Source organism: Asparagus officinalis, chromosome 1 (assembly GCF_001876935.1).
Source record: "Asparagus officinalis chromosome 1, Aspof.V1, whole genome shotgun sequence".
NCBI classification, from domain to species: domain Eukaryota; kingdom Viridiplantae; phylum Streptophyta; class Magnoliopsida; order Asparagales; family Asparagaceae; genus Asparagus; species Asparagus officinalis.
The window spans coordinates 115,497,127-115,512,573 of record NC_033794.1 but is presented as its reverse complement, the minus strand read 5'-3'; the positions used below and the strand labels follow the sequence as shown (position 1 = coordinate 115,512,573).

Here is a 15,447-nt window from a genome sequence, read left to right as displayed (position 1 = left end):
GTCCCGTTGGTGTGAAGTCCTAGAAGTCAACAACAATTGGAAGAAGTGTATTGGCAGAAAGGTAACACGTTGTTCTAGCTTTGGTAGGGGTTCTTTCTTGCAGTTGTCCTGAGCTCATGGCAGTTTGAGACACTTCATTGATGTGGAGACATTGGGGCGACGAGATGAGATGACAGTTTTGATGGGTCATTCCTTACTAGAGGGGGATCGGTGTTGGTTGTCGAGTATTAGTTTTGGTTTTGGAGCTTCGACATATTTGGGTCATCTTGGTCATAGGTTGCCGACTGCTGCGTGTGGAGATTTTGGATTTGGTGGCGCTGCTTCAGATTTTGGGTTGCGTCGGATATTTGGTTGCCCAGCATTTGGTCACATCGAGGATGTGAGATCAGATTTTGGGTTGCGTCGGATATTTGGTTGCCCAGCATTTGGTCACATCGAGGATGTGAGATTTGATTCGATTGCACGTTTAGGATTCAGAGGTTTGTTTGATTATCAGTTAGGAGCTTTTGATTTCGTTCTGAGCAGGTATGTCACTTTTGACTCTCGGCAGGTGGAGAGTGTTGATCAGGTCGTTTGGATATCGCAGCAGGTGGAGGGTGATGCTACTTCACATTGGGTGAAGATTACTCCACATACTCCAGATCATACTGCATCTTTTGGGATTCTAGCTGAGGTGACACAGTTTGGAGATCATTTGGATTTGGATGCAGATGATGTGTTGGTTTTGGATTCGAGTGCAGCTAGTGGACATGTTTTGGATACGGCCATTGGTTCACCTCAGGTGGAGGTGTTTGATTTGTTTCAGTTTGGGGTCATTAGGAGCGCTATCAGTTGCAGATCCGTTGGTGATATTGGTAAAGAGTTGTAAACTTTTCTATTTGATTGAGGGCCTTTAGAGGCCGTTTGGGAGAACTACGTGAATGCTTGATTCCTTGGGCAAGAGGATACATAGGCAGTCATTTTATGATGCAACCAATTTGGTGAGTTGATACCCACATTTGGAGAGTATTCACATTCTCGTTTGAGTCTCGACTTGTTGTGAATTGAGTTCGTTGTCGTGGATTTGTTCCACTTCGTACTGGACGCAACAAATGTGACGTTTGGTTGGTATTGGTGTCGGCTCAGTTTTGGAAACACTTCGCCGAGGTGGAGAAGTGTTGAATATCAAGTTCCTAATATGTTTTCTAATTTATTTTGGTAATAGATTATTAAGATTACTAATTTGTTTTGGTAACAAGTTATGGGGATTCCTAATCTGTTTTAGTAACAAGTTATTAGGATTCCTAATCTGTTTTGATTTTGGTTTTAGAATTCCTAGTATGCTTTTGGTTTTAGGATTTCTATATATATAGGAACACGTTTTAGGTTTGGGTAGCAGAAAATTAGGGATATTTGGAGCACAGAAAAGATGTATTTTCTGAGCTATTGGTTAGGGTTTTGTTTGGAGAGAATTAGAGGTTTGTTGGTGAGATTAATTGGTGAGTTTGAGTGATTTGTAATCTCAGTTTGTACTCTTCTTCTCTATTAGTGAAAAACCCTATCCCCTTCTTGCCCCGTGGACGTAGGCAACTTGCCGAACCACGTTAAAATTGGTTGTTTGTGTTTATGGTATTAATTTTGTTCGTTTGGCCTTCTCTCGACGTTCGTTTGATTTGATTTCTCGTAGCACATTGGTTTGGTTGTTTGGCTTCCTCAGCGCACAACACTTACTTTGTAAGTTAGTGACCCACTTTTTTCTTATGGAAACTGGGAAGAACTGATCTTGAAATATTTTCATGTTTCAGGTGGTTATAACAAGCCTGCATATAGATGGTAACCTTCTTCTTATTGGTAGCCATCAAAGAGTAAAGGTAGTCTTCAGATTTATGCTTTGATTTTAGCAAGCTTAATAGTGCACTATGATGGAATTTATTGGTGATTTTGTATGCTAAAACAATAATCTTTCTTCAATGAGAAAGAGGAGTTCCTGATGAAAGCTAAGTTTTTGGAAGAAAGTTTGGTCTTCTTTTTAGTAGACAGTGATGCAATTTTGGGTGTGAAGCTCTAGTTTTCTATTAGATGTGAAACCTTTAAATAAAAAAAAAGAATGTTGTGTAGCCTTATTCCATATGAAGCTTTTGATCTAGGATGTGAAACCTTTAAATAAAAAAAAAGAATGTTGTGTAGCCTTATTCCATATGAAGCTTTTGATCTAGGTGGAAGTCAAAAATCTTTTCCATCTTCTTATTTCCTGTTGTGGCTTCATCAAATATGAATTGCTTTCCAAATTATTTTCAAGCACTAATTATCATTCAATTTTCCTATTGTTTCTCAATATATCTTGAGATTTGGTTGTAAAAAAACATTGCTTTGTACATAAAGTTTTGATGTGCAAGTGTGCAACATTTCTCTTTCTTTGCGACACTTTGGGAAAAGTTGATATTCTTAATCATTTTTCTTTGCAGGGTCAGCCTCCTGATCAGTTTAAGATAGTGATACCCAAAATTCTTGCTTACTTTACGGTATGCACTTCCCTCTACAGCTGTTCCATAACTTTCAGAATTCTTTTTTTATTGAAATGCATTTCTTGTTTGAAAATACCTGATTTTTCTAAACAAGTTCCGTGGATAGAATGTTAATAGAAGAGGTTATGTCAGAAATTCTTGCTGCAGAGACCTCAATTTGAAATATCTTGTATAAGAGATGTCATGTAATATATGTAACCCATTCTTTATCAGAGCACAAAATAAGGTTAGGACAAGTCACATCAAAAATCTATGCACATCTGCAAAATAGCAGGTTGTTTCTAGCTGGAATTGGCATTGAATCAAAGTAGCGTCTCTAATCCTGTCCAAAGAACTTAACATCTTCTAAGTGTATGTTGTGATATAGAACCGGTGGAGGAATAGCTCGGTTATTTTTGTTATTTAAATAAAAAAGGAATCTGTAGAAAGTTGTCCAGCATGATATTTTTTATTTTCATGTGTTTAATTAATGCTTGGGTTGTTTAAGCTTGTTTATGCAAAATGATGATGAGCAAATACAGGTCAACATTGAGCCCAGAACACTAGCTTTACTCAATATCATAAATATTTTTAAGTAACCATATGTTAGAATTATTTTTATAAATGACACGATCTTGTTCATGTTCTTTTATTAGTGGAAGCTTCCTGCTACTAAGTAATGACTATTAAGCCACAAATGATGCTTTACTGGTTTGAATGTACCAACTATTATAAGTAACTTTTAAGTAATGACTATTAAGCCACAAATGATGCTTTACTGGTTTGAATGTACCAACTATTATAAGTAACTTTTTTCAACATAGTGAAACAAGCTGTTGCTGGTTTGAATGTACCAACTATTATAAGTAACTTTTTTCAACATAGTGAAACAAGCTGTTGCGTGAGCCTCATTATTATTGGTCTTGTCACAATACAATGCACAAATTGGTAGCAGATTAGGTTTAGACCTGGTATTTACCAAGTATGATTTACCTGATGACCATACATTGGCAGACAATCTTATTTAGCTTAAACAATTCAGGATCAGGTGTAACATGATCCAGCTTATTTGATAGACAAGCTTTAATTTATTTTGTGTGGAAAGTTGTGTGATGTGGGGGCCACGTGAGTGTAATCACGTGAATGAAGAGCCAGCGAAAAAAAAACCAGCGGACGAAACCCTTTGGTCCATGCGGAATTACCAAGGCCCACCCGTTTGTCCTTTGTATAAATATATGAACCTAGGTTTTCGTATGTGTGCGAAGGCAGGGGAGAAGAAAAACTTTTTGGCGGTGTATAAATATATGAACCTAGGTTTTCGTATGTGTGCGAAGGCAGGGGAGAAGAAAAACTTTTTGGCGGTTGCAGGCTTGGAAAAGCGTGCGCAAGTGAGGTCAGAGGCTTTTAGGAGGTTTGCGGCTGGACTTGTGCAAAGGGTGGCGTGCAATTGGTTCGTGGGCACACAGAACAAGGAGAGCGCAGAGTTCTGTTGGCGGGCTACAGGTGAAATCACTGCGGGAGAAAGAAGTGCAAGTACAGAGGAGAAATTTGTCTGCAGTCCTTTTGTGTCCTTTGAGAGAGTATTTGTGTGAGGGATTTGAGAGTTTGTTGTTGACCCTATAGTTTTGATGATGATTTGACAAACAATTTATTACTAATAAGTTTTTTAGTGTTTTGTATTTATGCTCTCTTTTCAGGTATTTCAACACACGTCAATCAGTGTTAAAGATTCAAGTTCATTTGCGTGGACTTACATATATTGTATGATTATATCTAAGCTCAACATATGTACACGTAACACAACTTCTGAAGTTTATCTATCATATAAATGATTTCTCATCAAATGTTGTTACAATAACTTTTCTCTCATGTTTACAACTCTTTAATATTTCATTATACATATATAATATATGCATAACATATATAAATATATTTACAAGTTCTATATCAACTTTCACTTTCATATAAATACAGGTTTTCTAGGCATTTTTCAAAAACAGGTAGTTTTCACAAACAAAAATTGTTTTTCCAAAAATTCCTTTTCAAACATGTTTATTTCATCATTTAGAAACTTTCCCCAAAGTTTCACTATTTTTGGATGAGATTTGATATTTTTAACGAATTTTCAAAACTGCCCAAAACCTATCAGTATTACCTATATCAGTTTTCGGTTGACCGATCCGGTCGACCGACAGTGGTTTGTTGAGTTCATACTCGCGGTCGACCGCACCGGTCGACCGAGAGAAAATCCGGTCGACCGAAAATTCCGTCGGTTGACCGCCAAGCTCCAAACCCTCTTTGTCGATGTTTTTGAACTTAGCGGTCGACCGGTTCGGTCGACCGACGAGCTGTCAGAACCTTTCTAGCGGCTAGTTTTTCTAACCGTTTTCAAACTGGGTTTTTTGGTCTTTTACCTCTTTTAGCTGTTGTATTGGGGTACTATATATATCCCATTGCTGCTCTTCCTCTCCAGAACTAAGAAATCCAAGTTTGGTGTTTTACAAAAGATTAAGTGTGTTTAAGAGCTGTTTAAAGTTGGTTTCATTAATCAGTTTTCAAGAGAAGTTTTTCTACAACAAGAAGAGGCGTGCAAATCCTATTAGGATCATCATTTCTTCAGCTCTTCTTGTCCATTGAGAAGTTTTTCTAAACTCTTCTTTATATAGCTTATTATTTCACTTTCATTTGATTAGCTATATTCATTGAGTTATAGTTATTGAGTTTCATTCACTCTTGTCACACACACCTATTGAGCTTAATATTCTCATATTATATATTGTGGGTTGTGGGGTGTGATTTAGTGAGTGTGAGCTTCATTATGTTCTCACTTGTTATTTGAGAACAATTTATTGTATTGAACTTTTATTTGTGAGAATCACTTGTAATACACTTGTACACCGAGAGAAGTGTGAGGAGAGAGAGACGGGGTCAAATCCAATAGGAGCGACGTTGATTGGCGAACCTAGGGAGAGGTTGTAATTGAGCACTTGAGGAGGAGGACACGGGCTAGGATTCCTACACTTAGTGTGTAAAGTGTGATTGTTGAGTGATTGTGTAGTGTGAGAGTTTTCGGTGAACTTGTAAACCGAGTGTGTAGAAGTTTCGGCTTCCAAACCGGATTGTGATAGTGGATATCTCCTCGAGGTGAGGAGCGGGGACGTAGGGCGTGGGGACCGAACCTCGTGAACATATCGTGTGTTTGTGTTTTGCTTGTCTCATATTTTATTTGTGCATATTCTTATTGTTCTTATTGTTCATATCTATCTCTTGCAAGAACATATTGATCTATATAATTTTAATTAGCATTTTAATCGGATTGGATTAGCATAAGACCCTAATCACCCCCCCTAGGGTCTAACAATTGGTATCAGAGCTTGGTGCTCTTTGATTTAAGGACTAACCGCCTTGAGTTAAAGATCCAAGTTTTTGTATTTGTGCTAATCTAATTTTGATTACATTGCGTTTCTTGCATTATCCCTATGGATATGAATGATTCATCTTGCTTAGGATATGCTATTAATATTGCTCCTCGTTTGGATATTTTTCCATATGCTCAATGGCGTATTAGATTTAAACTTTTTGTTCAATCTAATCAATTTGATTTATGGGAAATTATTGAGGATGCCTATGTTGTTCCCACCTTGGAAAAATCCAAATGGTGTAAGAATGACAAAAGATTGTTTAACATGAATAAGCTTTTGTTAGAATATTTGATTAGTGCTTTTCACTCATCGTTTTCTAACAAATTTGCTAATTTTGATAGTGCTTATACTTTATGGAAACTTATTGAAGCACATGAAGGGAAATTGGAGGCTATTCAACAAGCATTGGAAAATCCCGCTTTGAGTTCTAAGGAAGCCTCATCCCCATGTACAATACCACTAGGTGATAACCCTAATGAGGTATGCGATAACGATGATATTATTACTTTTGATGAACTTGCTCTTGAGTTTGAAAAATTACACAATTGCTATATTGATGTAAAGAGTAAGTATGTTAATATGAAATCCACTCATGAAACACTAGCTACTAAGTTTAATTTTATTGCAAATGAAAATATAATTCTTAAAGAATGCAATGAAAATTTGAAAATTGAAAATGCTAGTTTGCTTCATGAAAAACGTGATGCTATGCTAGAAGTAGATAAGTTGAAATCTATGATGAGTAATCTTGTTTATCCTACTTCTAGTAGCAACGCTTGTATGCAAAATGATGAGTTGAATCAAATGAGAAAACGTATATCTACCTTAGATTCAACATTAAACACTTGTATTGCTAATAATAAGAAGCTTATGGACTTATGTGCAAAGTTTAATGTTAATTCTTCCAAGAAACCTATTCACTATGCACATATGTATGACAAAATTCACAAATGTTCTATTTGCGGTCTTAAAGGCCATTTAGCTCAATTTTGTCATAATGCACCAAAAATTGATAAACCCATTCATGATTGTGCATCTCATCAAGCTTCCTCATCACATACACATGTACACACACATAGTGTAAATCATAAACATGCTCATGTGTATAAATGTGATTATTGTGGTCGTTTTGGTCATTTGGCCATGTTTTGTTTCGATTTGAAAAGAAATTTTCGTTGGCAAAATAATTACAAAGAAAAATCTATTTTTACAAATGAACCACGTGCATTCCATTTCGGTCAACGTAAACCATTCAAACCTCTACATTGCACAAATTGCAATCGTATGGGTCACGTTTACAATTTTTGCTTTGATCGTATCGGTGCACAAAATACGCCCAAACGGGTTCATAACCCTAGGGCCTTGGATTTAAATTCTAGGGGTCATGTCCCAAGTTCTAGTGGTACCAAAATGATTTGGGTACCAAAAAGACTTGTATAGTATTTTTTTTAAATGGCTTGTTTTGTTTTTATTTTGAATGATTTCTTTTTGGCTTTGAATGACAAATTATATTCCTAATGTTAAAAATAAATTATTTGTATGATTTCATAATTAAAAACACTTATATATATCTTATAAAACTTTTAGTATTTTATAAAACAAATTTCCAAAAGGTCTATATTATAAAAACTCTCAAAACAAATTTCCAAAATCACCTGTGTTTTACACTTTCTCGCGGTCGACCGACCCGGTCGACCGAAGGTCTCTCTATAATCGTTCTGGTCGATCGCATCGGTCGACCGAAATGAAATCCCTGCAGCACCTTATGTTTTTGATTTATTGGGTTTCGGTTTTATTGGGTTTCTGTTTCAAACCCGAACTGCTCATCACCATTGATCTAACCTTTGGAGATATCCCAACCATTCCCTCATCATCTCCTTGACCCGACTCTTCATTTTCCCCTCATTTCGAAACTTTTCCCAATCTATCAAATTTCTTCATGGTCGCCTGCCTTCATCGACCGAAATCTTCTTTCTCCGTCGGTTTCTGCCAGATTTTGCTAGGTAATGATCTCCTTCTCATCTATTTGATCTTATTTCATTGCTCTAGTGTTCACTCTTCTTAATCTAGGGTTTTAGTTTTAGGGCATTTTGTTAATTTGCTCTAAATTTGTTTTTGTTTACAGGAAATTGAAAATTTTCTTTTATCTTTTCAAAACCTTAACTTATCATGCCTCCCAAGCCCTCCAAAAAGAGATCTAAACCTGAAACTAGTTCCTCCTCTATTAAAGCTTCACATTATGAGGATTATCTGCTTTTTAAATCTCTTGTTAGGAAATATAGGGAACTGTGTAAACTGAAAATTCTCCCAACTAGGTATATCAAGTATCCTGAGCTATTCATGTATGACACTCAGTCTATCCTTCATAATGTTGGGTTAGATAGATTGCTAGATGAGGCATATAAAGTTCCTTTCTATCCTTTTTTAGTTTATCTATTTTATGCCAATATGTCCACATCATCCTCTGCTGATGGTAGTTTGACCATTACCTCATCAGTTAAAAATATTGCAATAACCTTTTCTGCTAACGAACTTGCTGAGATTCTTGAAATCCCAACAAGTGACGTTGATCTTATGTCCATTGAGCTTAGTGATCCTGCTGTCAACCAACTAATGTTTAAACCAGGATTCTCTTATCCTATGAATAACAATTCACTTAGTCCAATTGCCAAACTCATTGCAAGAATTGTTGCTCAAAATTTGATTCCTAAGACCGGCAGTTTTGATCACTTTGCTTCTGATAAGATTAATGCTGTTTATGCCATTTTTGCCAAAATTAAAGTAGATTGGGCAACTGTCTTTGTCAATAACATGGCATCAAAGCATACCAAGTTTCTACCTTTTGGCTCCTTTCTCACTCTCATCTTTCAACACTTCAATGTTGACCTTACAAATGAACCCAAAATTGAATCTAAGAGAGATTTCTTTGATAAGGTTTCTCTTTCTAGAATGCAGATGGCCATTGATTCCACTCCTTCATCATCCTCTCGCTCCCGTTCTAGAGCCTCTACCTCATCCTCTTCTGATATTTGTGACCGTCTGGACCGTCTTGAGACTCAGTTCTCAAACGTTCAGAAGCAGGTCTCAACTATTCAAAGGGATGTTAGGACAATTCTTTCATATCAGTGTGTGTCTCTAGGGATTCCAGATCCCTCTTCTAGTTCTGAGTCTGATTCTGGTGAGGACCATGCAGATGGCTCAGGCTCTTCTGATGATGGTGGTGATGATGATGGGGGTGATGATGATGATAGTGGAGGTGATGACTGATTTGAGTTTCTTTATGTGATGATCATATTTGTTTTGATGTTCTATTCTGGGTTGTAAAACTTGATAACTCTGTTTTATTTGAGTATAATAACTCTATGATGCTTTGTGGAACAAACTATGTATGGTTTTATGTGACTTTTTATGTATGATTTTGATGCGGCATAATTATGTACCAAAATTGCAAGTGCACAATTTATCAAGTTATAGTATAAAAAATATCGATCCCACGAGGAAGGTGATTTTAAGAGATTATTAGAAATGATTCTTATGTTTTGTGCATGACAATTAGGAATAAAGAATAAGTGTGATTTTGTTGAGTGATTGTTTTAGGAATAAAGAATAAGTGTGATTGTATGAGTGGTTGTTTTGATTTATATGCAAGAGGTAATGAATTGAATTTTAGAAGAGAGAAGGAAGAATTAAAGAATAAATGAAATCACAAGGCAAGAAATATGAATTAATAAAATCAAGAAATAAAACCAAAAATGAAAAGAAATTTTAAGAAAGTTAAGATGAAGGATTCAAAAGATGTAAGAACTTCAGAATATAATCCATTAGCCAATTTCAATTACAAAATATAAACTATTCTCTTTTTATCATATTTCAACTTAGATTTATTAAGCATAGATTATCAAACCATTTAAGGAAAGTGTAACCTATCAAATTATCATCTAAGTCAAAATTACTATTCATGATAAGAACAACAACATGATAATAATCCTAGAATTCATAAGCATAACCTATCAAACCATTTAAGATAAGCATAGATTATCAAATTCTTCTTCTACCGATTAGTTCTCTAGTTGATTATCCTAACATGAACATTTTAAGTACAAGAGAATAATTCATACAATATAAAAGAAATTAGACTAGTTTCATACAATTCTAAGATTCCTACAAGAATTAAATTCACATCTTAAGAAATAAAAACAAGAAAAAGAAGACTAATTACAAAATTAAAAAGAAAAGAAAAATCTAAACTATGAACAAGAAATAAATCTAATTACAAAGAAAATAAAAATCTAAACTACAAAATAAATTGCAGAAATTAAATGCAAGAAAAATAAATCTACTCTACAAATTAAAGTGCAAAAAGAAAATAAAAAAGACAAGAAAGTAAATCTATACTACAAGCATGAATTTAAATCTAACTAATAAGCAATAATAAAGAAATTACTAAAAAGAAATAAAAGAGAAAAGAAATGCAAACCTTCAAATTGCTCTTCATCTCCATCCTCATCATTCCACAAAGAGGAGAAAGAACAAATTTAAAGAGGAAAAAATTATTTTTATTAATTGCAACTAAAGTTATAATTTTTGGAAGGCCTTCTCAATTAAGAGTAGCCCTCCTCTCCAAAAGGAGTTTACAAAATTTTCACACCTCTAACCCCTCACTCTCTACCCCTATTTATAGTAAACATCAGTGAATGAGAGCCATCAGATCGAAATCTTATCCAAAAACATTAATTTTCAGCCATTAATTCGTAACAAACTGCTCAGTGTATCGATACCAGCATCGATAGGGGTATCGATGCGGGCATCGATACAGGCATCGATGCGGGCATCGATGCCCCCATCGATGCAGGCATCGATACAGGCATCGATACCCGCATCGATGCCCCCATCGATGCAGGCATCGATACAGGCATCGATACCCGCATCTTGGGCTTGGGCTTTGATTTATTTCTTCATTAAATACTTGAAAGAATTCATTGGGCTTCATGGCTTTATTTCTTCATTAAATCCACGGGTTTTAGTTGAGAGATGGGAGTTTTGAGATTTATTCTTCATTAACCTGCAATTAAAGATAGAAACAATTATTAGTAGTATATTTATTCATATAAAATAGATAATGAGGGTATAGAATTGTAATAAAATATGATTATCAAATACCCCCATACCTAAACTCTTGCTAGTCCTCTAGCAAAGAAAGAAAAAGAAAATCCTAACTCACTTTCGCAGGAATCGCGGTTGTATTTAGCGCATACAATAAGCCTTTAAACCCCTAGGTTACCCTAGTGGACGAGTTGTAGTCTCGTGAGGGTTTGCAGTGAATATACCCACAAAATTCGATCAACTTGCCAAGTTAAATAAGTCAGTAAATAACAGATTTTCCTTGATATACTTAAACGTTCTAATTGAAGCTAGTTAATAATCAAGAAAACGTTTTTATATATAACTCCAATGTAAATCCCCTAGAAATTCTTTTTCATTATAGCAATACAAAACCAAGTCAAATCTTAGAAATTTAATTAAAAAGTTTTGAAAAGAACATGACAACTCTTTGTTTTAAATAACTTTCAAGTCTCTTGATCAAAAATTGTTTTTCAAGATCATATATACAAAACAACAATATATAAAATATTATGAGATGAGGGAGGCCTTTGACCTCCCCCTCATTATCCCTCTATTCATACCCCATTATGGTGGTGTAACACCCCACTAAGTGGGGGTGACTCTTAGGTACTCAACCTATTCACATTGACTAGTATAAATATATATCATAGGCATTTGGCCTATGTATGGGTTTCCTGAAGTGCCTTACCTCAGTGCCATTGGAGCACTATTATATCTGGCTAACTGTACGCGTCCCGATATAGCGTTTTTAGTTAACCTACTAGCCAGATACAGTGCAGCGCCCACAAAGCGCCACTGGAATGGAGTTAAGCATCTTCTGCGCTACCTCCAAGGGTCTATAGACCTGGGATTATATTTCCCGAAGGGTGGGTCTCCCACCTTAATTGGTTATTCAGATGCAGGTTACAGGTCTGATCCCCACACCGAGAAATCACAAACCGGATTTGTGTTTACATTCGGTGGTACGGCCATCTCCTGGAGGTCTGTCAAGCAAACCACTGTAGCAATCTCATCCAACCATTCCGAACTCCTCGCGATCCATGAAACCAGCAAAGAATGTGTTTGGCTTCGTTCTGTCATTCAGCACATCTTAGTGTCTACCGGCCTGAAGACTGGTGACCTTGAGCCAACTACTATATTTGAAGACAATGCAGCCTGCGTTGCTCAACTTCAGTCTGGCTTCATCAAGGGTGACAAGACGAATCACATATCTCCCAAGTTTTTCTGGACGCACGATCTTCAAGAGGAGGAGCAAGTTAAAGTACAGCAGATCCAATCATGTAATAATTTATCTGACTTGTTCACTAAGGCTCTGCCTAGATGTACTTTTGTAAAACTTGTAAAAGGAATAGGGATGAGACATCTGAAAGACCTACAAGCCTGAAGCTTGTATGGTTCAGGGGGAGTAACCTATGGGTTGTACTCTTTTTCCTTAGGCTGATGGTTTTTTCCCACTGGGTTTTCCACAGCTAAGGTTTTAACGAGGCAAACAAGTTTACTCTGGATCCAGAAGTATCCACCCCATTAGCTTTACGAACTCTGAAGTGTTCATAAGCTAAACCCAAGGTAATGGATGGATAAGGGGGAGTATTATGAGATGAGGGAGGCCTTTGACCTCCCCCTCATTATCCCTCTATTCATACCCCATTATGGTGGTGTAACACCCCACTAAGTGGGGGTGACTCTTGGGTACTCAACCTATTCACATTGACTAGTATAAATATATATCATAGGCATTTGGCCTATGTATGTGTTTCAAACATAAAAACAATTGTTAGTGTTATATATATGTATATTTTTTCTACTCTCTAATTCTTGGTGATTGTTTTCTATTTTAACGGGCATTCTAAGTGACCATTTAACGAGTTTTGGGCCAATGAATCCCAACCCAATTGGGCTTAGGTCATTAAGTATAGAGATACTCCTTGGGCTTAATTGCTCAGTCAACTTAGGCTTTATAAGATAGAATCACCTTGAATTTAAGAGGTTTTTTTTTGTGGTGCCCATTTTTCGCACTCTTCTTTTATAAGGTTAGTTTTTTTTAATATATATATGTGTAAGTATATATAGTCTTTTAAAAAAAATTGTGTAAATTAAGATAACTTGAAAAAATATTTTCAACTCTAAGTTGAACATGCAAAAATTTCATTATTTTTAATTAAAAATCTAAGGTAAGACTTAAGTAAAGTATACTAGTTGAAAAATCATTTCTTAAGAATTTTATTTGGAGTTATCATAAAAGATGAACTTGAATATGTCACTAACTAAGAATTAGAAAATTTAAAATCTATCAATTTGATCAATTATTACTTAACTCTATTAATTTGGCAAGTGATTTTTTTTACTAACAAAAGATAAATGCTGAGAGAGAGAGAGAAAAAAAAATATATACTAAAACAAAATACTAACTAACAAAACAAAAGCTTAACTAGCTTACACCCCCATACCCAGACTTTGCAATGTCCTCAATGCACATAATATCCAAAATATCACAGTTTAATAAGTACATGCCAAAAAAAATCAAAGACTGGGTAAAGTAGAAATAACATCCCTCACTGCTCATCTCCTGATATATCGTCATCCACATCATCAGCGGCAGCTGCTGAACTCGGTCCCGCCTCATCCTCTCCTGGGAAATCAGCTGGCTGAAATGGTGTGATATAACCATGAAGCTCAGGTGGAGGTCCACTGTATCTCCATGTTCTCTCTGTCATCCTCTCGCCAAATATACCAGGGTATCGGTAGAGTAGCTAATCTGACCATGCATCTCGTGTATATCCCGCTGCATCCTGTGTATCTGTATCTGCATTCTGTCCATGCGACTCCGCATCGTATCCATCTCCTCTCGAGTGGGGTCATGTGTAGCTGGCTGGTGCTGAGGAGGCTCTCTACCTGAAGGACCGGACTGATCTCGCCCTGAAATGCTCCTCCTCACAGTCTGATCATTTAGTAACCCCTTCCCTGCTTCTAACCTATCCTCTGCGAATACTGGAACATGAAATCTATGGCAGAGTCTAGTGATGAAATAGGGGTAAATGAGCTGAGTACGTGATGCAGACTGTGTCCTGACCCAATCTAACACATTCTCCACTGATGAGCGCATCCATATAAATATAATCCTCGCTATATCAAATCGCTGACCAGTGGCTATCCAAAAGAGAAGGAGAATATCGTGTGGGGTAATGACGGAGTATGCAGTGGTGGGTTTCAAATCAAAGTTCAGGAAAAGATTAAGTAATCTATATTCTGGTTTGAGATTTCCTGAACCGAAACTAGATGTAAAGACCCTCCCACACAAGGTTGCAGACATGTTGTTGTATTCTGGTGTACCAGGCTGTAAAGTGGAGGCTAAATGGAAGTAATCTGGTACATCAGTGGGTGGCTCTGCAAGGTCAAGGGTAGCACGGATAGTGGAAAGATCGAAAATAACCCTAACACCCCTCACGATAGAAAAAGCTGAATATTCTCTATCTGGATCAATCTCCCATCCAGAATAGAACTCATGCACTAATGAAATGTTGGCTTTTTCTAAGGGTTTAGTCATCATGCTCCTAAGACCTACTGCAGATAACATGGTGACTGTGGAATGATATGTATGCAGTGCACTCATCTGAAATCCCCTCTCAAAATGAATGTTAAGACCCACAATTCTAGCTAAAATAGTAGGTCTATCTATGTCGGTATCAGATGGATCAGATGATGATGAACTTGCTCGAGATTTCTTTCTGGGAGGCATCTACAGAAAAAGAAAAGAAAAGAAAAAGGAAAAAAAAATTAAAAATAATAATTTTCTTTTTTTTTAATTATTATTTAGCTACAAATTGTTCAACATGAGTTAATTTCAAGTTATCAGAATTGACAATAAATTCCCTCAAAATTATTCTTTGAGAACAAAAAAAAATGTTAAAATTTTTGATAACTTGATCGGTGAAACATACATGTTGAAATGACAATTATAAGCTAAACCGTGCACTTGTTGAATAAAATATCCGGTACAAATTTCCGAATGTGAGAAGTATCCAATTAGACTTTTATTTGACCAATTACTCACATTTGCACAAAACACCCCAAATTCAAATTTATTTTTGCAAAAAACCCCCCCTAATTTTTTCGGATTTGCATAAAACACCCAATTTTTTTTTCAATTAGATCATATTCTCAATTTGAAATCACTTACCCAATTGAATGTTCAAAAATTATGCGTTTTTGCACAAATAAACTTGAATCTGGCTTCCTGACTTCGGGCAGCTGCAGCTTGTTGTTCTTCCGAAATAACTAAAACAAGGTGTCCACATGCTCTTCTTTGAATGAATATTGCTTGGGCGCTTTTTGCTGATTTGGTGACTTGCCTTGCTTAGCAGGCGGTGGTGCTCTTGTGTTGGCTTCAACTGCCAAAGCCTCCTTTCCCTTAGACCGTA

The 15,447-nt window shown here is 36.2% G+C and overlaps 1 protein-coding gene across 1 annotated transcript in view; it reads right to left on the bottom strand.

Moving 5' to 3' along the window:
- The window catches only part of LOC109839919, an 11,108-nt gene continuing 9,242 nt past the window's right edge, over window positions 13,582-15,447 (bottom strand). Inside the window, exons 2-3 of the mRNA XM_020408386.1 lie at window positions 13,761-14,765; window positions 13,582-13,674 (exon numbers count right to left, since the gene is read on the bottom strand). Of these exons, the coding sequence (XP_020263975.1) occupies window positions 13,582-13,674; window positions 13,761-14,765 (1,098 nt within the window). The remainder of the gene's footprint in view (window positions 13,675-13,760; window positions 14,766-15,447) is intronic.